At 37.8% G+C, this 26,105-nt stretch overlaps 1 protein-coding gene and 1 long non-coding RNA gene across 5 annotated transcripts in view; one reads left to right on the top strand and one right to left on the bottom strand.

The window, feature by feature from the left end:
• LOC126918695 (neuronal acetylcholine receptor subunit alpha-7) overlaps positions 1-26,105 on the bottom strand; it is a 274,945-nt gene that overhangs the window by 176,384 nt on the left and 72,456 nt on the right. For all 4 annotated transcript variants that reach the window (XM_050726893.1, XM_050726891.1, XM_050726890.1 and 1 more), the window contains exons 3-4: positions 24,265-24,404; positions 13,759-13,803 (exon numbers count right to left, since the gene is read on the bottom strand). In XM_050726893.1, coding sequence (XP_050582850.1) covers positions 13,759-13,803; positions 24,265-24,404 — 185 coding nt within the window. The remainder of the gene's footprint in view (positions 1-13,758; positions 13,804-24,264; positions 24,405-26,105) is intronic.
• LOC126918698 (uncharacterized) overlaps positions 1-26,105 on the top strand; it is a 208,334-nt gene that overhangs the window by 137,135 nt on the left and 45,094 nt on the right. The window lies entirely within an intron of this gene.

Genomic DNA, 26,105 nt, shown 5'->3' with positions numbered 1-26,105 from the left:
TTAATAACTGACGATATTTCTGAAGCTGAATGCACCTAGTCTTTCGTACAATCGGTTTTATAGTCAGGCAATGGGCAGCCCGGCAATAAATCCAGCAAGTATGCAAATATTTGACGATGCAGAATTGAAAGGCACGTTTCACTTCCACGTGGAGAAACGACCGTTCAATCCGCGATCGATGATTTACGATTATTTGGGAAATGTTTCGAGAATTGCGACGTGCTCCGCAGGGGATTAGTCGCATGGTCGAACTTTTAGCTATAAGTCAGAACCGCGGAATAAAGCTCTAGCCTACAGCGTTCTCTGAAAAAAGCGAAGTAAATCGCGTTACCCGTTTGTTTGATTTGTTGTTCGGGTCACTGTGGATACCGTGTGTAGTAAGTTGCGAAATTTCTGGCGAAAAGAAAACAACTCACAAATTTAGTTTCCATGCGACAGGAATATGGTAATTTGAAATAATGATTATTAATATTTGAAATTAAGCACACTCGCTGCAACATTGTAATGTGATTTGTAGCAAGCTTAAGCTGTGGAAAATAGCCTTGTACTACCTCGTGTAGTTTTCTATCAATGACCTCACATAAGAATGTACAGTAAGGACTACAAAGAGACGATCAACTACAAAGAAACGATCGACTACAAAGGAACTTGAATATACCCAGTGAGCAACCGATCAATAGTCGATCAAATGGACTTCCGTACTAATCGCTTTCGAGAGTTTATTATCATCTCGGAACTGTTCATTCTCTTTCTAACAACGTTCGTGCTATCCGGCAGTTGATAGCCGATTCAGATATTGCGAACAGAAGCTGTTAAAGAAGATAAAAGGGAACTAGACTCATGATACGATTGTTGTTTCTCCATTATCTTTCTCAGTAACGATTATCCCATTGGTTTTATTAAAATTTGTTAAGCATTGGTATACTTCTATCTACATTTGAAATATTATTTCTTATTACGTCAAATCGATGAATGATATAATTGTTATATACAGTTTGTACGTACGTAGTTTTATCTTTTATTTTACGAATGTTGTATCCAATGAGACTTTTGATAATGTCGATAGCTAAAAGAATATTCTGATATAAATTTTCAAGAAATACGTTAGTTCGTTGTTAAACTGAAAGATTTACTTCGTTAATTATCACTCGTCTAATTGAATTTTTCTAATCGAATTAATTCGCCGTTTATTAAAAATCGGTTAGTAGAAACGCGACTTAATTGGTACATGTATCGTAACTGAACTCTAGCACGAAATTTTTATGGCCTCAACCCATCCTACCAATCGAATAACCGAACCTGTTGAATGTTTCTATCGCCATAGTACATTGTATTACGGTCTCCAGCCTACTTGTACATAGGTTCAACGGTCTCAAAGGCGACCTCAATATCAGAAAAATAATATTCCTTATCGCGGAATAGAAGATACTTCACATTATGGCGTAGAATAAATATAGCGATTGTCAAGAAATACATACTGTAGTTGCAACAATCGTAACAACATTTTGCTCTTAGAGCATCGTTAGTAAGCAGTAGATGGTAAAATAGTAAATAACATGTAGTATTACAAGCACGATTAATTAAAACTGCTCCACGTTTTAAAATCTTCTAAGAAACAGATCCTTTTACACCATCGATTACTATCGATAAATAATCGAAGGTAACCCTCTCGCAAAACAAACATCTCGTACGAAAACACTTTTGAAAAATTATTTTCAACAAATATTCTCGTTTATCTATTTGCGATGGAACGCTGTCGCATACTTTTTAGATGCAATTGATAAGATAAATTTATGTTCGAATCGAACCTGTTGCGCGAAGATCGTTAACATGGAGCATCATTTTCCACCGCTCGTACGTGTACGCTTTCCCGTTTTAGAAACTCACGAATGAACCTGATTTCCAGGTCACGTCCGTTCGTGAACTTGATTTGCATCCAGGACTTTTAGCAATATCAGGAAGAAACTTGCAGAGGTTGATGAAAAGCTGCGGATACGTTCCGTCCCTCTTTTTCTAGCGAATCGTGGACTAATGCTATCTCGAAGTTCGATCTCCAGAATGAACTGAGATTTTAGCAGGCAATGCGATTCCCCAAGTGCATTTTCGAGACCTTTGTGTCCCTTGAATGTTAAATTGGGTCATGGTAAAATGAGAGAATGAATCCAGAGAACTTGACTAGATTTGCTGGCTCGATATGTAATTAGTTGATGGAAAAATACAGTTTTTCCACACGCTTCGTGGTATTACTGTCGATAAATTAGTATCTTAATCTTGTTATTATTCTACTTAATTACGTTATATATCGATACTTTGAAAGGTATTCTACAAAAAATATTTTATTATATCAGATTACAAAACCGAATTTACGATCCAATTACTTGATTGGACGATAGGAAACGGTATCTAAAATGTAGCGCACTGGAGAGAATGTAGATGTATAGCCATACGCTATACCTTAAAATGCTTTTGCATCATAAATTCAATCACGCTAAGCACTATGTTTCGCGTTAATTTCCCTTTTCAATTATCTGTTGTCTTCAACGTGAATTTTATCAAGCACGAGAGCACGGCAAGTGTACTCAAGACGCGACCACTAAAAGCAACGAGGGTTATTATTTTCAACGTTGACAAACAATTCGTGATTGCGCTGCATATTACATAAATGAGACAAGTTTATCGAAGGAGCCGTAACGACACAATTTCACAACATCCATCGCAGAAATGTTTGATAATACGGCTGGGGGAGACGATATCGTTAACATGACGTTAAAATTTATTGTCGACTAGGCGGAAATTGGCCAAGGGAATCGTCGCAGGGATTAATACGCGTTGTTGTAATGGCAGCGGATTCGAATACCGAGATAATCGTTAAACTGCATAAATTATTTCACCGTACGACGTATCGTCGAGCAACGAGTCTGTAGCAATAAATTTCGAACCTGTTTCGCCAAAGATGGATGGTTAACTTACGATTGAAAAGGAGAAGCACAAGTGCTATATTTTAATTTCAATCTCGCTAAGATCGCTCTATAGAATTCGCAATGGCGATTTAACAGCCGGTGGGGCGATTTCATGGAAATTTCCAGCAATTTGGAAGGTTTAAATCGGCCAAAGTAATTTGAATATTCGTTGTTTGCTTTAGAAAAGGTTTACGTTGGTGTTAATATTACGTGCTTTTACTACGATTACTTGGAGTATAATTATTCAAAAGATAAAATTGGAAACTTCAGGGGCGTTCAATAAAATTAGTCGTTTTAATCGAAGTTTAATTAGCTGGAAACTAATAACGAGTTTGTTAAAGACTTTATGAAAGAGTTGCACATATATGCCTACCACTTCAGATTATTCTCTACAATTTTATTAGTAGCTTTAGCACACGTACGTTACGCTACAAATCATGTTGAAACGAGTACGCGTGTTCGCGCGAAGTGATAAAATCTATTCTACGAAGAAAGTTGTAAAAAAAGTGTGTCTTATAAAAAAAAAGGGAAAACAATTTTCCTGGCAAACGTTAGCTATTTTAAAGTAGCGTTACTTTACGGACGAGAAAATAAAAACGTTCAGTATTAAAAATTAATCAGTATAATAAACATGACGCGAGTAACGATATCTTAATTTTTTATATATTTTACAATGCCGCGTTTCAATTTTTAGTTAAATTCAGTAAAACATAACTATTTGCTGCTAAAATTCAGTTTCTATTCGCCGCAAAATATACGTGTACCTTTTTTATTTAACGGTTAACTTGTCTTCATATTATTTTTTGGTTTTTTTTTTGTTCTTTTTTTTTGTTTTGTATGTCCGTTACTTCGCACATCATTAATTTTAATCGTATAGATGAATTTACGATTCAACAATCACGGAAATTTCTGCTCCATCTGTCGCTCATTGCTTTTGGCTGGCTGGCGTGTCACCCACTTTCAGCTTCATGCGAGAAAAGGCAACAACGTTTAACTTGGCACATAAACTAATTAATCTATGTCCTTAGATGCCTAATTTCAGGAATGCCTTAGCGGAACATTAAATTTGTCATCAACTGCGTGAAAAAGCGAAATTATTGCTCATTCATAATTTAATCGATTTATTTTATTTTTCTTGTTAAATTCGTATTAACTTTTATGCGCTTGTTCCAATATTTAATGTCTATCGATTGTACAGCGAAAATGATCGAAACATCGCGCTTGCTTTTGATTATACAGTCGACTAAATTTTAATTATGTCGCTTATTTGCGTCGCTACCATCCCACTTGCGCCTGCTTTTTTCCAATAGCTTCACAGCAGCGGCTTGCGACGGACACGGTTTTGATTTCATGGTAGACTTAATTCCAATTTTCCTTGTTCCTCGGCTCGTACAATAACATTGCCTCTCAACCGCACCACTTTATTATTCCAAATTCAAACAAATTTTCTAGTAACGTTCGCGTACAACTTTTCTTATAGATGAAACAATCTGGCAATGTCAATTCCACCTCGAACGATGACTTTATGCAACATACGTATAGTGTACCAATTTTTCAAGAGAAAGTTGACGAATGGTCAAGATTCGGAACAATTTTTCTGCCACCTGCTACTTCTTCGTTAATCATTATATGTTCTGCATGGCAATCGCTTCCTTTGTTTTGTCGAACATCGATGATTACGCGCGGCATTATGACGTGCAGCACGATTAACCCTCGCTTTCAGACGTCAAATTCAGTAACGAGAGCGAGTTTGTGCAGAGAATATGAGCGTTTGATTGCAATCGCCAAGTTGGCTCGCTCGATACAGCAGAATTCTAATTACAAAACTGTAACATTGTCCTTATTTTTCAGTCGCTTACTCTTTCCAATTCTTTCGTTTTCAACTTTGACTTTGGCCGTTATTAACTAACAGTTTGTGTAGTATGTACCAGCGCTGAATATAACGAAATAATAACAAAATAAATTATATCGTTGTATATTTAATAAAACACATTTGATCAGTGTTTCGTGTACGCTGGCTACTCTTGCTTTTCGTATACCATATTATGCCTATAAGTATCAGAGTATCGTAGTCAATTTAAAATGTATAAATCGATGAAAAATTAATAGCTAAAGATAAACTTATTATCATGTTATTATTATTATATCAAATAGATAATTCATTGATCTATATAGTCATTGATTTTAAATTCTTTTAATCTTTCTGTCTTTTGTATCTACGACACAGGATTCAAACAATTTGAGAATAAAAAGCTTTTCAAATAACATAATTGTTCCGTAATCATTCTGTAATTACCTACTGCCCTTTAAAAATTAATTTTATTGTACCATGATAGATTTCAATCGTTCTTTGATAACGTTGCTGCGACGAATAAGTTAAAGTCATTCCATTTTCAATGTACATAGATATGTATATCAATGGCGCCTTTTAAGAAAACGCAAGGGTAGCTTACGAAAAGGAAACGTTCGATCGAAATCATCGGGTTTCTGCTTCGTATACGGAATGGAAATGGTGGAAGAGACGTTTAGAGGATTATTGATGCGCAATAACGGGAAGCTAGATATCTGCGCTATCTCATAGTTCGATTCGACTCTTCTTTGAACAACGATTCGATTGAAAGATCATTTGCAACGATAAATCCCGCTTTCCAACGAAATCTTATCGCTCTCTGAAATTTGTTGATAGATTTGGAAGAAAAATTTACTTTTTATTTACAACTTTTTCTCCCTTTACGAAAAACATCCTTCTTTGTTTAATCATCAGGAAGATATAATCTTAACCAAACTTTCCATTGGCTGATCGAACGTTTTGATAGCTCGCGTAATTTCAAAATGATCGCGCGCGCACCGCTTATCTCGCACACCGCGATCTATCGTTTTGAAATTTCGCGAGGCCGTAAATCCTCGTCACGCTTGATCGTAACGATGGCTTCGGGTCACGTTTAAGGGTTAACTTATGTAAAACCAATTATGTTAAGCCCGGTTAAGTACCTAATAAATACTTTACCGTCGACTGATATCGATAGGTGGTAGATAATTACGACAGTTTTAATTTAATTCAACACACATTCGCTGACCTTACGAGTTTAATGTTGCCAAGGGTCCTAGCATGGTTATGGAAAATTTGCAAAACTCAATAGGGGAAGCAGATGGTAAAATATATTCTCCGAGTAATTTATAATTTCACCACTGAACAGAGTTACTATAGTCTCTAGACAGTATATTTTAATAAAAATTTACATTCATATTATAATTTCTTTTCCCCTTTTCTCAAGGGACACAGAAATAGCGCTACATTTAGCGCATAAAATACTCCTTGCAAATCATCATTTTTTTTTAACAGTTATTATATAGCTTAGTTTTCTGCCTGTCAGTCTGTTTGTTTGGCCGACAGATCAAATAAAAAGTTGAAATTTGGAAGAAACATTGATTTCCCATGATGGAATATAATTGAACACGATATAATTTCAAAAAATTAACAATTTCCTTTTTAATCGTTAGAGGATTGTCTTCCTTGTCTTCGTTAGAAATTTCTTTATCCGTAAAGTTCATCCAAAAGAACAGAAAATATGATTGATCGTATGGAAGATGGATCGTAAATTTAATACAAAGTGAGGTTTCCCCGTACATTATTATTACATTCGATTAACAATGAAATCTGATTAAGGAAATTATTTTCTTTTTTTTATTTTTTTACATCTTTTAACTTACATAATTTTTATTACACGGAACCTTCATACCGAATACAGTGCACGACGCTAGGTGAACTTACAAACATCAAACAGTTGTTAAACCGCTGATTAATTCTGTTACTTGATTTAATTTACACGCCCGTTATATCGTACTATACAAAATGGACGACGTTAAGTAAGTTTCGTCGACCCTGGAGATCCAATAACTCGGATAACCCGAATAACGATTTTCATTGGTCTCGATCTCGTCGTTCCGGCCAAAGTAGTTGTATACGCGTACAAAGAGAAATAAGCTTCGATGTTAGAGAGGAATCTTGATAAGAGAAACGAGCCACGAACGTGTCGTCGCGTAAGAGAGCGACATTAAAGATTTCGTTTCCGAGTTGTCGATTACGAACGTTCGCAAAGAGGCAGGCCAACTGATCTAAAATGCGAATGCTAGAGGCACGTTATTCCAGCCACTCGTGCCAGTGAAACGTGAGTGTTACGACAACGTCCTCCGCTCCATACATTTAGTAGCGACGTTGTGCTAACACACGCTCAACGTGTTCGCTACGTGATGATGTTAACCGTGGCCGACTGTGCCTGCCTGCGATCCCGCTATCCGGTCGTTCCCGTTTACTCATTGCGAAAGATGTACAGTACACGGTCGTCAATCCAGGTTTCCCAACGAGGAAAGACAAAGTACGCGCAATTATTTTGGTGCTGCACGTGTCGATACAGATTGTGGCCAGCTTTGAAACGCGATCACGCGAGATAAGCGTGTTTGCAGCGTACATAGTCTGAATTGCGTTGAACATTGCTGTCTAAGCATCGCTCGCGAGATGTTACACGACCCAACACCTGTGACTCGTTGGATACCTCTTCGATCAAGAATACGGCAAGATCGATGAATATCAGATTATTCTACGAGTTTCGCGTTTAGTTAACAAAAATGCTACCTATCGCTTTACGATGATAGAATTTCCTTTTAGTATACCAAAAGAATGTCATGAAATAAGGAAAAAGGTAGTGACAAAAAGCGGATGATAACACGATCGTTGCAACGACGTGTTTTTATAATTTCATGGAAGTTCGTCATTTGCATCGTAAGTCTCTGCAAATACAAATGAATCAATCCACTAGTTTGTAACGTTTGGACAGCAAACTGGACGAGTCGATACGTCATCGTTCAATGCTGTGTTAAGATATGTTTGAAACGTTGAAATCAACTGCATCAAAACGAGGAGATACTCGGGGATTTTCATCGTCAAACTTTATCAGACACGTCGTTGTAAAAGCAGAAGTTGGAGAAGATTCGAGAGGAGGCACTTGTAACTTTCAGTGGTATAGGATACTTAAATTCAAACGTTCGAGTATGTCTCGCGAGCGTCACGTCGCCTGCAATTCCAAGTCGAAGGGTGAGTCGAATAGATAGCTGAAGATGAACTTCCAAAGCAGATGTCTGGAAGAATTCCATTAAAGACGGAAAAGGTAGCGGAGCGGAGTACGAGAAACATTGCAACGAGCGAGCTTGCGCCGCGTTTGCTGAGAAAACAGCTTCAACGTTCGAAAGTTGCACGAAATTTTGCTCGCAGCTCGTGAAGACGAGTGTTTCCTCAGCGAGCGTTGTTCCAATTCGTACCCCGAAAAGCGTTCTGTTTAAAGAGATTTGTCGCTGAAATTGTTTGATGTTTGTGCGTTTTCGCATCTTTATGTCTCACATATAAATATTTGAAATTCAAGAAAATTAAGATATACATCGCTGGAAAGGATTTATTTCTCACTTTCGATTTTTGTTCACTTCACTCGATTATCACGTTTGCACAAACTAAACTTCTTCTAAAGATTCTTCCTTCCGAAGATTTGTTTCGTTATGAATTTCCATCGACGTTTCACGTTTTGTCGTAGGTCTCGATTTATCCGAGTTGTTTGGATTCCAACGAAGCAGAGCAATCGGAATTCCACTGTATTTTATCGCCATCTTTTCTAATTTCTTCTTCCATTAGAAATTTACAGACGTTAGCAAACTTGCTTGTCAAAAACGTACAAGAATTCCTTCATCCACAAATATATATCTACCATACTCGCAATGCGTCTCAACGATCGACAGCTTCATTTATCAAACGCCTAGACGGGTGAAAGAGAAAATAAAAAAGATACGCGGCTGAAACGACGACGAGCTCGTCGTTGAATTTTTTGGAAAACTCGGAAGCTTGTATTCAACTGGAATCCGTTTCGCCGTTCGGCCGCCGGTTTGTCGTGCACAACCGAGTTCCTACAGCTTTAGTCCGAATGCTTTCTGCACAAATGTTTCCACTGGAGGGCATTCAACATTTTGTATCCGGGCTGCGTAGACTTCGGTTTGAATTATTTTTCGGCCTTTCGCGCGCACAAGTGCTTGTTCAAAATGTGCTTTCACTTTTGGCCATGTAAAACGCAAAAACAGCCATCCTTTTTGACGAGCCAACGTTTTTCTCTTTCCTCGCATTTTTCAAAGAGCTGTTGCTTTTATTATTACGATATTTCCGTCAGATTCTTGTTTATTCGGCGAATTCTATGCGACCAGTAGAACAAATGTTTTTTTACAACGATAGCTGTTCTTAAGGTGTATCGGATATATTTTAAATATTTCTTTTCAGATACGCATCTACGACTGAAATTATCCATTTGAAATTGCGTTTATGATGCTCGTAACGCTCCTTTTATCATAATTGCCGTTTATCAGAAACTATTCCAATAATTTGTTCCCCAAACAAACACGTTGTTACTTTCGCTGATTCCCAGTTTACAACTTTAGACTCTGGGTAGATTTAGACTAGTATAAATTCCAACGCCAGAGGGATCTGGATTAAGTTCGTATCAATTCGTTCGTTTAACTGTGCAGTTCTCGCTCTTTTCTCGCTGAAAGGACAGAAATAACCTGTGCTCTATTCAGCGGCTCTTTTCCAAGGATGAATTACTACGGACGGTTTCAACAGGTCCTGAACTGTTCCGCAACTGGTTGCCTTCCGGAACGAAAGGGACGCACCATGCCTGTACAGCTCTGCGCTGATTATTTTATAACAGATTGCAAAATTAGGCGAATCGTGTCAGCCACGAGGGTTGCTTCGAAATTCTATTCGGCTTAATGCGTTCGAAACTTTTGATTGGCCGCCTCAAAGCGATCCACGCCGCGCGACGATAATACTCTTCGGTGGAACTTCGTCATTAGCCGTGAATTTCATGATGTAATTTTAATGCACGGATGGTCCGTACCAAGGAATCGAGGGCTTTATTAAGCTTGTTGTTCTCAAAGGTGAGTTACTTCGGTACAATTAGTAGATGTTGGCATAGTAGTCGTGCGGCGACTATACACTGCGAGGACGTGAACATTTTTCATTGGCATTCACATCGCCATTCTGCGTATCTTTTGCGAATTGGAGAACAATTGCATTAGGCATAATGCAGTTCATTGGTTAAAATTATTAAACTTGGAAATATCTATGTCGCGTATCGTATTATTCGAATCTCGCGATATTTAAAGCGTAACGTAACATTCGTTTTAAATACTATCTCATTCGGTCGACTGGAACTTTTCTCCTAAAAATCTACATCCTCCTAAATCTTTCCATTTCTCCGATGTTTACTTTTTTTGCTGAGCAAGCGGATACGGATGGAATTAAAAAATCGATGTTTCCGACTAGATATAGACGGCGGCAAGGAATCCGCAAGAAGAACTTGGAGCTAATTAATCGGACAAAAAATAATCGTCTTTCTCTAGTGCTCGATCGACGGTCGATATTTCCTCGAGAAGAGGTTCGATGGCTTCTCGAAGATTTTACCGTCGATTACCGACAACGAGGAGCCAAACAAAAAACAGATCAAAAAGAGTCGAGATACAATCGAATTCCAGAGCAGTTGGAGGGATGGAAAAAGGTGACGAAGCGAAGGAGGATAAAAGAGGATGTGACGAATTGACGGTGGAAAGGGAGAAAGGAAATCTTTTTACCTCCGCCGGAAATCAATTCTTCAGAAACAATAAAATAGCTATAAACCGGGAAACGGAGTGATATCGACACGATATGATTTAGGGACCAGATAAAAATAACAGATGGGCCGGAAATGAGTAATAGTTGGTTTGCACTCGTAATTTGACATTAGTATTTTTCAACTCTATTACAAGATATACGAATGCGTTTGTTGAAATTACTAAATTAAATTTGATGCGATCGTTTACGTCGCTGAAAACTCAGTTTCCTATTTTAGAAGTAGCATAATAAATACTACGTCGTCTATTTCTCAAGGGAATCTGTTATCAAGAGCATTAAACGCAAATATTAATTGGAAGCTAACAGTAGCTTCGTGTTTTTGCACCTTAGTCTTCCCGTCAAATAAACACGGAACAATTGTCTTCAGGAAAAAATATATGGAAGAGTATGACACGAAATTTATAGACCGTGCAACCCCGAGAGAGCAGCGCCGTGAGTTATGAATAAATTCCCGTGTAGTTGTCGCGTATCGCGCAAGAAAGCCAAAACGTCACCGGCACGCGGCTACCGTTCCCGGGCCTTTCGTTTCCATTTCTTTATTCCAGGCAGCAACGTCAAAAAACGTTCCCCGTGCTTTTCATCTCGATCCAGCCGGAGTTGCAGAAAGACGCAAGAGTGCATCATTCTACTCTCTCGATCTTCTCGAATCCTCTTTGCCGTGTACAGCCTGCTGCCGTTCCCTTTTATCTTACTTTCCATCCCCTCGTGGCCACCAACCACCTCCTTTCCCGTACGACGTTCCTTTCGTACCCGAGGGAAACACGAAGCTGCCACGCGGGAAAGGAAACACGAAAAGGATGACTCGAACTGGCTGAATCGACTGTGATGCATGCACCTTCTTGTTTCCTCGATCAGCGCTGCTTCGCTAGTAGCATGTGGGATCAATTTTGTCGATCTCATTTGATAGATTATCGCCGCTGGTCGTTGAAGATCGATCGAGCTTTCTACGCGGAGAGTCTTGAAAATCTCTTGGTCATGTCGAAGTGGAAAAGAAGCGTAGTTATGCTTCCAACCGATCCGTTGATTTCTGACCTCTTTTTCGTGGTTCGACGTGTCACCGAAAAGAAAACGGTCGCCTGCTATTATTTTTTAATAGTTTAATAAGTTATTAATAAATATTTTTACAAATAAAGTCAAGAAGAAACGCGGGCATTTTAAAGCGCATAGTACGCTTTGATAAGTTAATGATAATTAAATAATCGATTATTAGGCGTAGTTGCATTAGGTCGTTAAGAATGAAATGGCCGAGTTTTAGCTAATTTATATATTAATTAAGTAGGATTCGATCGATTCGATTGATTCGGATAATAATAAAGTTACAATCGTTGCAATCACAAACTTTAATTCGATCGTTATCGATAATTTCTTAATTTATCGTTGATTTTCATTATCCTGAGCTTTCAATCTAACTTCCAATTTTCCCTTTATACTTGACAAGTATCGATCAAAGTTAGTCTCGAACATCTATTAAATATTCCATCGCTCCTTTTACTTTACGTTGTTTCTCTTTTTTATCGGATAAGCGCAATCTTAATAAGCAGAGGCAATAATTGCCATCTTGCGTCCTATACGAAGTTCAGCCACTGTATTTCCCGCCGAACTCGAGTAAGTATAAAGTAGAAGGAACCGACCACGTCTTTCATTTTCCTGCATTGACGATTGAGCAATACAATAGTATTGTAGTAGTACACAATAGACGTACCTTAAGCAGAAATTGCAAAAAATTCTCTGACAAGCGCTCGATAGGGAAAGAGCTAATACTGACGGCCGCAGCTGCGTTTCCGCCTCGTCGATAGTCTGCCTGACGAATGCAGTGTAAATGAATAATCGATTCCATCAATCGACAACATTTTTTCCCTATCTGTTACAACAGGAACTTGCAAGTCTACTGCACCGACTTGTGGTTCTATTAAAATGGAAATGATATTCTGCGCGCGTTGCTTCGGCTCTCGCTCGCGCGTATTCATATTTTAACAAAATTGAAATTTCAATTTGCCGGGGCAATCGAATCCTGCTGACAGGAGTCATATAAAATTACGTGTGATTGATCACCATACGTATTACAATACGCATGGAAAATAAATTTCTTTGATTATTCCTGAACACAGACAAAAATAATAATTTGTCACGAACGAATATCTGTATGCTCGAGAATTAAAAATCTCGGTGCAAATAATAAAATATAATGCAGAACTCGAGGCATAGAATTTTTTTCTATATTAAGAGTAAGATATAAAGAAAGAGTATCGAGATATACTTTAGCATATTTTCTAATGAAATAATTTACACGAATAAAAAATGTAAAAATTGAGAACTAAAAAGCATCGATCCGTAAATTTTGCAAACGACTTCCGAACTAGCTATCGGGATACTCTGTTTTTTATTCTGAAACTCCGTAGTTTGTTATGAAGTTTCTAAAGATGCTCTTTATTGCGCGAGTAATTAGCCCAAGGTATTTAAACGTCGTTCTTTTCGCACCACGTACCATTACCGCTAATAGAACGCGTTCTTCAACGGGAACGTTATACCACTTCGATGGAAATGAGAATAGCAACCGTGACAGGCGAGTATTAGTTCGGGTATATTGATTTCCTGTAAACCTGTAAGCGAACCGGTGCACCACGGTGTTTCGAGAAAGGAAAAGGACGATATTACCGCGAGTGCATTTTAAATTTCCCATTTTTTACCGCAAACCCCATTACCGGTACTCTTGTCGGTGCGTCTCTTGTGTCAAATTGTTCCTCGACACGAGCCATTACAAATTGTCTCTCTGATAATAACTTAAAAACAGCTATTTCATACTTATATATCTGCTAAGTTTATGGTTCATAAAAATCACGAAATTAGAACGAAGATACTGTACGTGATTTTAGATTGAAATTCCTTCTGTAATATGTTCTAGAAGAAAGTTCTGTAACACATTGGCGCTCTTGTCTATTCGGTATATGTATGCAAGAAACTGCGAACGCCAAGGAGTTAATACTATAGTGAGTAGCTACTTATTAAGCTGAAAACTACGTAAAGGCTTTAGAAACTAGTGCTTTCCCATACGGTTACTGTACATACACGTTAACGTATAGTTAATTAATCACTTACCAATTTCAGCCACGCGTTCGTCGTCAATATTTGATTCTTCTCATCCTGAGAAAAAAAAACAAAAGAGAAACATCAAGTTAGTATAATTTTAGTGTTCGAATCGTTTTATAAAAGTAGGAAATAAAATTAATTCCATAAATTTGAGATATACGGACCATTTCTTTTTCAATTTTTCTCGACACGAAAGAGTGAATATATCGCATGTATATAATAGAATTACTTTGTTGCGAGAAAAAAGCCCATAAGATACGTGTAAAGACGAGCGTGAGAGAGAATGATGAGAGTGAGACGTGCAAGTTGTAAAATTCACACCAAAAACTAGGATCAATAACCACAAATTGCTGCCGCGATCGTTCGTTTCCCGAGTGCTCTGTAGGGAACCGCACTCTACCACAGACTCATCATCAGAAGTTCAAAGTGATTTATAAAACGAGTGCACTTCAACGATACTGTCAACCAGGCAAACCACTTGGTAAACGATCGCGTCGAACGAATTGACCGGTCGTTGACCAAAGCTACTTATCGCGACACTTTCGTTTCCCCAATTTCATATCTCTATCCGATACATATCGAGCTTTTCCTTGAATTACTTAATGGAACAATTAATTGCTAAACAAATATATTATATAACGCAAAATGAACGATTACAGATAAAATAAAATAATGAAACGAAATGATAAGAAGAGGGAAACAACTAACAAGAGGTTAAGTTTATAATTTTCATATAAAAATTGTACGCTTTATACACAGAAGATTTACGTTTCAAAACTATCACCACGAACGAAATAAATCTCGAAGGCGTGTCTCGATTTAAGGCGAAAAGAAGCTAGATTTGCATGTCAATGTATATGTGCATCCCGAAGCTGCATAGAATAGAGGTAAAGCTCGCGACCAGCGCAACAAGTATCAAACGGTTTAAGTTTAACTATTCGTGATAAAAATAGCCTGTTAATCTTATAAAACTTGGCTAGGACGGGGTAATAGCAAGAAAGTGATGAAGAATGTAATTAACAGATAGCCCGAGTGCTAAGTGAACGTATTATTTCACTTTCAAACACGAACCGAGCATGGCCCATTATCTCAGAAATTAATTTCATTTTATACATGTTCAAAGCGAGATTAGAATTGATTTAAAAAATTTCATTGGTCACAAAATTTTATGGTATATTTTAATAGGGTACATTTACGCTCTGGAAAGAGGTAAAACGATACATATATTTGCGTTAAACACGAGTCTCAAGGGACCACGAATCTCGAAAATGATCAGATTTTCCTGAGGCACAAATCTTTGCGGATATCTCGCGATAGCTTAACGTTGAATGTTTGGACATTTCCTCGATTAACGAATTCGTTGGATATTTGTTAATCGCAACCTTGACCTACGCGCGTGTCAAACACATTAAAAAGTGAAATCGAATTGACGCTCGATTTTCATTTCAACGTGGAATCGGGTCCAAGGTCGATTTTTCGTTCGGCTGAAAGTGAAATTAAAACTATCGACGATGTATAAAGCTTTCCGATCAAGAACATGACAGAGGAAAACTGCGAAATCGAAATTTTTTGCGTGTTCAACATTTTGATGCTCGTTGAATTTAAAGATTTTGTTTCATAGCCTAAATAGCGCGTGTAATAAGTTTCAACTTGCGTAGATCGATAATATATGTACATATATCCATTTTATTAGGAAAATAATTCCGTGCTTGTCGCAGCCATGATTAATCGTTGTTTAATATGTTTCGCAGTGGAAGAGACCAGAGAATTATCGGAAATCAATAAGCGATCAAATTATCGAATCAATCATCGTGAAACAAATCACGCTAGAGATGTCTGCGCTAACCAAACAGGTTATTAGATTATTACAAGTCTTTTCTCGCTATTCCCGTTTTATAGAAGAATTGCTCGTCGAGTTAATTCACGGTATTATATTTGTCGTCAAACCTGCAAACACGAATTTCGTTTTCACACCTAATGGCCTTTGCAATTACGAGATTCGAAGGAAATTTACTTTACCATCAGGCTGGACTGTTTAACAAAATCGAACCTTTTCAATCGAATGAATATACACATACAGGGTGAGTCTCGTTAACAGGATAACTTCGTGCAATTCGTATATTATTTGCTGTACGAGAAAATGTTTCTAACAAAAGATGTATGGTTTTTAGAGAGACATACAATACTGAAACTACACACTCGTTCGCTAATATATTTAAATCTCCGTGAAATAATAATCCGTGAAATAATCCTAATACATCGTTCGTTGGAATTATAACTTAATTTGATAATTTATTCCTGACTTTTCATCGTATGTACGTACGTATCATCGTATTTAACATTATCATTGTGTCATTTGCAAAGTATTTACTAGAGAATTATTTTTCTATTCTTATTGAAATAATCAGCTGGTATGTATTATATTTGAGTAACGCGATAGCTTATAGAGCTAACAGTGTACAGATAAATGAATGACAGATAATGTTCGAAAGATACACGAAATTCGTAAAATACGAGGAACGTTTGTACAATTTGTTTACAGAGTACAGTCGTGTCACTATTTGACGGAACTGTGTGCACAACGGGAGGCTACGACGCAGGTGTCGAAACTAATCGAAATTGTTGACAACGCCTTCGGTTACGGTCTACGCATAGCCCCCTCGTAATCTGCGCTCGTATTCGCTTCAAAGCGGACACAAATCGAAGGTCGATTCAAACAGGTCAACCCTTCACGTTGAAATTTCCCTCTCGAACGTAGTGAGACATTACATTTAGGACACACGAGGCTTTCAGTCGAAAATAGTAATTCGTCCGACTCGAAACTAGTCGATCTTTAAAATCATTTAAACGCCGATTAGAACTACAAAAAGCAGCCTTTAAATTACCTCTAATAATATAGCCTGAAACTGTATGTTTCTCCGTATATTTTAATTATCTTTCATTTTATTTTCTTTTTAATAATTTCTTTATTGTATATAATAGTAATATTTCGAAGCAAGGAATGCATAAACCGACATCACACTTTCAACATTAATATGGTAATTCTTTTCGTATTCTTTTTCCATCTATACGTTTCTCGCAATAAACGATATATTGTCTTTGCATGATTTGCTTCATTTGAGTGGCTGCTGTACTTTGTAGGAAATGTCTTTCTGTTAGAGCTAAGGAGATTCAATTAATATTGCCTTATAACGTTGCAACAGTCATCTGTTTCGTTTTTGTATCTAATTGTAAACGAAGATCACGAGACGAATATACATACGTTAACAACTCCACACTAGCTTTAGATCTGTTTGCGTTTATGCAACTCAGATTAGCGATATTGGATTGTTCGCCTTGCCCGTACCGCGCATGGACTAAGCACTTGTAGGGTGAAACAGAAATTTTCTAAATTCGATGGAATATTTTTAAACAAAGCGATACAAAGCCAAGTTTGCCTTCGCTTAAACCAAATGTTACGTTGACGCAATATTGACGCTTAATAGTTTTGGAAAAGAAGCAAACTATTAAACGAGATAATATAGTACAACACGCTATCCGAATTCTTCTTTTAAAGATTGTACCGTTATTAAAATAATTGATGCTCGTAATGGTAACAAGGTTCGTAATGTGACATTAAAATTAATAAAATGGAAATTCTGCAGCGTCGTTTGTTTTCGTAGAACGGATATCACAGAAACGCAACAGTAAATTCCGAAATAGTAACTTTTGTTGAAAAAGCTTGGCAAATTAACTTCGTGGAAAATTAGATAAAAGCATTCGCCGAAAACAGAGCCGTATAAGCTACTCTGGCATAACGTAACTATTTTTCAAACGAGAAACTAAGTAGGTACACGTTCTGTGCGATGATTAATTTTTGCGCAGCGTACACGATGTAAAAGAGGAGAGAAAAACATTCGCCGCGATACAACTCATCGTATTCGCTTTTATGTACGCGCAGTAAACGCTTTGAAGAGTTGCATTTCGAACAATTTAACTCCTTTGCAGGCGATAAATCGCGTACTATTCGGAGAAAGATAAAAATTACGCGAAACAACGATCCCATCGAATCGATGCTCTATATTCGTACATTTTCCTGGGAAAAATAGATGAAAGTAAGAAAGTTTTGTTATCTTACTATGTAAAGCGCCGCATTATCTTAGCGAATAAAAAAATTAGAATTCTAATATCAGCGCTGATTCTAAAATCAATACATAATATACGATCAATTCAAATGAAAGCAGCCAACATTGTACCACGTATATATAATTTCAAATATTCTTTTTTTTTTCACATTGCAACGAAGAATTGCGAATAGAACAACGATAGGACAAGAAATATGGGAAGATTGTTTCGAAGGGTTAACCAAGGATAGTGGTTTGTGGTCTTTTTGGTATGCAACGTGTATACGTTTGGCTGAATGCATGGGCTGCGAGCCAACCAGTAGTGTGACTCACGCGTTTGGTCAGACGCCGAGAAAAGAAGAAAACCGGAGAGCGAAAACCACGAAAGTTTATAGACAAATATAATAGTTTACAACACCATCTTCGCGTAAAAAATTACGACCACCGGGTCTTTTATTTCTAAGAAATACATTTCGGAACTTTTACTTTTCAACAGTTACTTTTCGTTTTCAAAAGTTCTTAGATTTCTTTATCCAATTTCGTTTAATTCTGTCGATTAGCAATTTACGCATACATCTACTCGACTGTATTATAAAGAAATTACATTGTTGCATTTTAATCGATGGGAAAATATCTTCTGGACGTTTGTTTTATTTTTCTGCTGAAATACAAGAAAACCGTAGTATAAGGACGAAAGGCAGCATCAAAATTCTTCAACGAAGGTGAAGCGTTGTTTCACAGTTTTTCGTTCAAATGCAGGTTGAAAAATGATTTGCAGAAATGGTCAAACGTGGCGATTTGAAAAGGAAAAACAGATTCAGTGGCTGAAGCTTGTCAGAAAAAATAGCGTTCCCTGGCGACCGAAAAATAATCAACGACCAAAAAAATCGTTCAACTCGCGGAAGCGAAAATATGAAACGCGTTCCGGTTGAATAAATAAAAAATACGGGAACGTGAGCAGTTTGCAATTTTCTTTGCAACGATCGTTCAGAAGGCACAAGGGGTGGAAAGGAAGGAAGGAAGGAAGGAAGGGTAAAAACTCGAAGCAGCTTGAGTAACGCGACTTAAGGAAACCGAGTGGGAAGGGGAAACAGGCTGAGTAATGGGATGTATTTTGCTCCATTTAGAAATATCTCTTGCTTTAATGCACGAAGCTGTTTGGAACGCGTTGTTTTTACGTGCAAAACGTCAGATTGAATAAGCACGCAAGAAAGATGACAGGAAACATCAAATGACAGTTAACTTTGTATTAAATGTTTATGCGATAGAAGCATCCTATTGATCAAACGATAATTGCAACACGGTAAAATTCCATTTATGCGAACATGACAGGGGACGAACAGTTTGTACAATTGAAGTTCACACAATAGGAGGTCACCAATTGTCTCCGTTACCTATTATTTTTGGATATTACAGTTAACAGCTTTCGATTTTCATTTCATTATAATTAGTATGTGTATTATACAATCAGTTACGATTAGCGTTATCATAAGGAAGATAATTTATACAGCATGCGATACAATTATCAGAAAATAATTTGATGTTTCGTTTCTAACGACTTTGAAGTTTCTTTGAATAACAGTCAAATATTAATTACATTTAAATCATCGCATCTACAAAAGTATGACAGACAGTATAAAACTTTGTTTGCATAGAGTGACGATATTCAATATTCTCATGATAAATTTAATTTATTGAATTTCGCGAGGCGCGATCGAGAATGAGGTCGAAACACATTTTATTAATATATTCCGTATATTAGTCGTCGAACGTCGAACTTTCCGAATTGAAATCGCGACTCGCGTATGAAGTGGAAAAATTAATCAGAAACTTTAGAAAAGGTAGAATAGGAAAGAGACGAGAGGAAGATAAGGAAAGCGAAGACAACAAAAGCAGAAAATAAGGTCGTGTCGAGGCGAAATTTCACTGATCAGTACCTTTATTCCGACCCACGTACAACTTGCAACGTGAAATGGCGAAGGCCGAGTAATACGATGAGCTTGCTTTACCATTTTATAATTGCGACGCTGATGAAAAAGCATCTCGTCACTTTGCGCTGCTGTGGACGCGCCTTTGAACAAGCTTGCACGAACGGGAGCAGACGAAGAACGCGAAGGGAAACTGAAAATCAGCAGGACGCCACGATACATTGCGAAGAGCTGACAGCGCGCCACTGGAGAACGAAAGAGGAAACATGACGCCACGCAATTTCCATTATGCCGATCATAAATACAGAGTTCATGGTCAAACGACACCACCATCGCAACGAAATTTACCGTTTTCATTTTTATCGATCACGATATCTCGCAGCAAGAACTAATTTACCGTTCGTCATCGATGTGTACTTTCATTATCGTTCTTCTTTTACCTAATAATTCTAAAGCAACGTTCTGTTATTTTTTTCATATATTGAATATTTGTTTAGAACGTAGCGTCGAAGGCGTCCACGCTACGTCAGGGTAGATACGAGTTGAAGTAATCGCGGACGAGAGGCGACTATTCCTAAACAAGAGTTTACTATAAAACTTAAAATTAACTTAACAAAATTTCGTACATAATATACGTATATTAATATGCGAAAGGAAAGGCGATTACCAGCCGTCGTTGACAGCTTTGATAATTCAGAGGGCTAAGCCCTCGAGCAGTGGAACACTGGCGAAGCCAGCGGAGCATCGCTGTTAGAATCTTTGAAATTCGAGGTACATACATACAATGATCAAGAAGACACAAGGATGATATTGAAACAGATACGACAGCTTAAACGGTTGGGATACAGAAACTAGGAGCCAAGCAAAGCGCACCGATTATGCTTGCAAAAACAATTATTGCCTAGAATTTATCCTCTGGAAGTATTCTAAGCGATATTATATCGGACTGAACGAAAAAAATTTGTCCTGTTTTTTTTGGGGGGGGGCGGGGGAAATACTATCAAAATGTGTAGCACGTATCCTCGTGTTCACCTAACAGAATCGTCATCTTGCAGCACTATCGCAGTGCAGAACTTTTCCCAGCCTGCTGCACTTTGCAAAACAGAATACATATAAACGTTGGTGTATCAACAGAACACGAATGGAAATTCTGTGTACTAACCTGTTCACGATCACACGCCATCTGTTTTGGTCACGAATTCCGTTTTGGTCCAACTGGATTTCCGGCCAGAACGTACGGTTTGCCTGGCTGAATTCAGTTCTGTCTCGAAATATCCAATTAAAACGCTTCCGGACTATCGATATAGTGGAAGGATAAAAGGGAGCTCTGTTTTTACGAATTCGTTTTCCCAACGAATGGTCACGAACGATGATGTTTGTTGTTCGTTTAATTTTCAATCATTGAAACATAATTTTAATAGTTTCAGTAATAACAGAGTACGAGTGGTATGACTAAAAACTAAATTAATAGCGATAATCAAATTTTAACGATTCCCGTATTTATCTAACATTTTGTAAAAACAGGTCCGCCAAAGTTGATATTGACGTGGATACTTCTTGCTCGCCTTATCCATTTTTATTCGCATGGTTCTATTTGGAAGATAAATACAAACTCGGACGAAAGTTCTCAATTTACATTCTTCCCTTCAAAATGTTATCTCTAATTTCTCCGATCACGTATATGTACATACGATCGATTTATTTCACGTCCGATTTAACTTAATATCCCGAATAATAATACGTTCCATTCGCATTCGAGGTAAACGTTCCCTTCGAATAAGCGAAAAAATCGAATCTGTTTTACCACTCAGAGGAACGGGTTATGAAAATAAAAATATTTCCCTGAATACCCGTTACGATTCTCGTAATGAAATCGAGGTCCATTTCAAAGGCAATTGAGAGAAAAAGAGAAAGGAAGAGAGAGAGAAAGAGAAGATAATGTTCAAGAAAAATTGATGAATCTACGGTTGAGTCGGCACGAGTACAGAGAATCCAAAGACCAAGAATTCATGAAGTAACAACGATTAAAAATTTAATATCCACGATACACCGGAACCGTAATAACACAACAAATTGATTTCACTGAACTTTAACCGCAGGATTCCACATAAAAGATATTGTTTCCCCTGAGAGACGAAGACATTTTCTTTGGCAACGTGGATTTTCATGTTTCCGTGGTTCGCGGTAACTTTCAATTCAATTGCGACCCGTCGTTTCCCTTTTCCTCGTTTTTTGACTTTACATCAGAATTTTAACCTTTTTTGCGGGGCTCTCCCGTATGTGCACAGGAACTCCCATCAATATGAACGGTTGTCTGCCATGTGCAATAATTACGTTTCATGCATTTACATAGCAAGTAAGTCGTATATCGGAATTCCCCAGCGCTGGTAGCGCTTTATTCCACGCGAAATTGTATGGACCGGAAAATATTTGCTTGTCGAGTGTAATTACGCTTCATATGCCCGCGCATAGCATTGAAACATTAGTCGGATTGAGCATTACAAAGAGAGAGGGCGGAGAGAGGGACAGAATAATATACAGAATTGTATGTCACCGTGCACGGTACTATCCATACAAAATAGTACGATATTTAAAGATAATTTAACCTACAGTTCTAAATACTGTAAATACGTGTATAATATATATTTCCAACCAGATTTTCAGTTTTGAATGATAAAACAATTAGCGTTGTTTGGATGTTCGACTGGAGTAAAAGATTCTATACATAAATAGCACGATCAAAGGTATAACGGCGCGGAAAGTATGTAACGTGACATAAATAACAGAAAACTGCAAACAAATTATTCCTAGCGAATGTGTTAGAACTTCAAATATCCTGTAACTATTTCGAACATCTGATACGTAGAATAATAAAACAGTCAGGTATAAACAGATGTTACAATGAGAATGCTTTCAAAGCGACGGGAATGTGCGACGATTACTGTCAATTACGCTTTTACATAGGAAAATTTTCCCTAGTTTGTACTAACGTTTCCGATTATCAACGTTCACGATATTCGTGTAACGGCACGGTGAGATGTTTCGTGCGATGGCAGCCGAAAGGAAAGCTGCATAAAGTAAGTAAATGACCGAGGCAAGGCCAGTCGAGGCAAGATGGAGCACATAATGCGATCTGCTTCGTTCACTGCCTCTTCCTCCGTTCATTCCACCCCTATACCGCTACACTATCCAACCCTCGACTGTTAGCCATGGTCTCGTTTAGATAAGACCGATATTTTGACGTGCAAAAACTTGCGCAGCTAATCTTCGGCCTCCTTATCTTTGCAATTCATGCAAAGATTGCTAGCCGCTCTGTAGACTGCATCTAGCCACGGAAATTACCCCGTGCCACTATAACTTTCGTAATCTTCCGTCGACGTAATACCCGGAAGTATTACGTGGTCATTGACACTGAATATTTGATGCGTCATTATCGGGCCTTTCTACTCGTCCCCCTTTTGTTGGTTGTATTCAATCGGGGGAATGAGTCAACGAATACGATGATTTGATATATTTTTTGTAAATAAAAGCAGAAGCTGGTGACTGAGAAATTTGTGCAACTTTTATGGAATGATTTTACAGATTTTGATAGTCTTAAAGGGTTGCCATGTTAATCTCTTAAAAGGTGTGATTGTAACAATGAATAAAGGAGGACGGAGAAGAAACCTTCGTCACACTTTTGTGCCATTATTTTTTGGAATGTCGGTGTTACTTCATTGTGGCCACTTCTCCGCGTCACTGATATTTCCTTTCACGTGGGACAAATGCGCAGTGGAAAAGGGATAAGCGAGCAATGAATGCGCGAAGAAAGAAATCGGATCGAACGGTAACAGATGGTATTCGTATAGGATTCAGGTAACTTCTCATATGCGAAAGAAAGCAGCGGGTTATAATGGAAATCTTTCGTAAGGAAGTTCCATCGATGGAACGGTATGTACGTAAACGTATAGCATGCGCGCATATGCGAACTACTAGCCATTGTGCAGTTTGCCGCCAATGGAAGCGAAAATGCTCCCGTCGTAAATCCTCTCTAATGCGATTTCCTTAAGAAAGGAAGAAAACCTAGCGAAATGTGCTCGGCTGGTAATTCCCTTAATATAAATGCGATTACACGCGGATCAAATTAGAAAGCAGAATATCAAATCGTTCTGGCTATGATGGCTTTTAACCGGTTCAATTGTTAAAGGAGGTATTTGAACGAAAAGTAACATGGTCGATAGCGCTTAATGCAGTTAAGTCTGACGACAAGTCAGAGTTGTCGATATATTCCCCCTTTTTTTACTTTTGTCTTCTTTTTACAGACTTTATCAGTTTTGATTTTGGAGATTTAGTAGCAAACATTTTGCGATATTGTCTGATTTAAAAATTAGAAAGCTCGTAATTCGTTCGAAAGAACTCCGGCAGTTTAGTTCTTTATACATCGTTGACGTGCTACAGCGAATGATTAACGACGTTGGAGCTGTCACGTCAGGGGAATAACTTACCACGTCTATGATCTGCTGCAGCGTGATGCCAAATCTCACTTCGAGAGGCTCGCTCTCATTGGCAACGGGCCGCTCCAGTGTGTTGTATGATGACAGCAGCTCGTTCAACAGACGTTTCTCGTGACGTCCGCACAGGCTCTCTGCAACAAAAACAACTTGTCTAAATCCGAGTGAAACATTCCACAGTGACTAATACAACTCGCCAGTAGCTGCCATAAATTTGAATATTGTCGCGACTCATAGCGAGAGTTGTAATTTCCATAGGAAGTGAAAATGATGACCTTAAACATTTTTGCTATGCCAAACACGCTACTCGAGACAAGATATTTGCGGGACGGTCGACACGAGCGAAAGAGCTTCTCATTTTTATCAGATTTCTCTGCATTTTCAATTTTTTAAGAAAATTCTCAGTGAATTAATTAAAAACAAAATAATTAACGACGATGTCTAGTTTGCAACCTATACTTTTTCTAATTAAAAGGATTAAATGCAGTTTACTAAATGAGGAGGGAAATATTAAAGTTCCGCGGACCAATTACAAATTATCGCATTTTAAATTCCCCAAATTATCAATGAGAAGTTCCATGCCATAGAGCATAATTGTGACATGTTGCATGATATTCGTCTCTCTTATTATCGGCTATATTAAATCCGTACATCCATTAAAATCTTAAGCGGGAACATCTCGAGACTACATACGTAGATATATTTCTCAGACATGCAGCGCTTTTTTTAAATTAATCATACGCGAGTTCGTTATTAACTTCTGTTGTTGCACAAAATTCCGTTTTCAGCGATAGTTTGCTCGAAAATTCGTTTCAGCCTGGCGAGCATCGTGGATCGTGTTGCGAGTACGGATTCGATATATTACACAGCAACGATTGCGAGTAAGCCACTATAATCCCTTGGCAAACCTGCTAAGCTTAGTACACATTCTGTTCGCGACGAATTGAAACTACGCGAATTTTTAATCACTCGAGTCTGTGTTTAGAATTCATGTTCATAATTACGGTCCCTGTAACCTTTTTCTTTATCCACCTACTATTTAAACTAGACTTATAAAATGTTAGAATTTACCATAGATTACACGTTAGTCTATCATTTATATAGTACCACGAATGAAGTTATCGCCGTTAAAAAGAGCAAAATTTAATTATTACCATTAACGTTGAAAATATATGGAAATATCTCCGCCTCATATTTTAATGTTTTTTAATGTGTCCATAGCATGCTATCAATGAAATAGTTTACAGTTATAGAAAAAATCGTATATATCACGTTCAGGTTATCCATCTGAACCCAGAGAGAACGCTATATGCATCGCTAAAAACGAAAGGAAAAATAAATTGTGATCTGTGAGTGCTCTAATTGTAAAGCCACTGGTTTCGTTATAGTCAACATTTCGTTGTACTGTGGCAGTTCGATCGATATCATGCATTGGTAGTACGAATAACGTCCGCAGATTAAAAACACACTAGTTGTTAACAGAGAGTCAACTAAAAATGGCTAAATACTTGCAAGTGGAAGAGATCACGCAACAGAAAAACAGGAAACAGGGATCCCGGAACAAGAAAGAGACGTGTGAATCGATTTCGAGAAGGTACGAGAATGCTCGAGACACAACTCTTTCGTGTCGTTCTTAAATGATAGAATACGTGATTGGTGCAAACGTGTTGTCATCGCGCTATTGACTTGTCGAATGTAAACAGAAATATTTCAACGCGAGTATTTGGATTGAAATATCGAGAAACTAATCAACCTAACACTAACCATTCCAATCACGTAACAGATTCTATCGTACAAATTGCAAACAACTGAAATTATTCTCTACGATATTGCTG

The sequence above is a fragment of the Bombus affinis genome, chromosome 7, assembly GCF_024516045.1.
Source record: "Bombus affinis isolate iyBomAffi1 chromosome 7, iyBomAffi1.2, whole genome shotgun sequence".
NCBI lineage: Eukaryota > Metazoa > Arthropoda > Insecta > Hymenoptera > Apidae > Bombus > Bombus affinis.
This window is presented reverse-complemented; position numbering and strand designations above follow the sequence as displayed.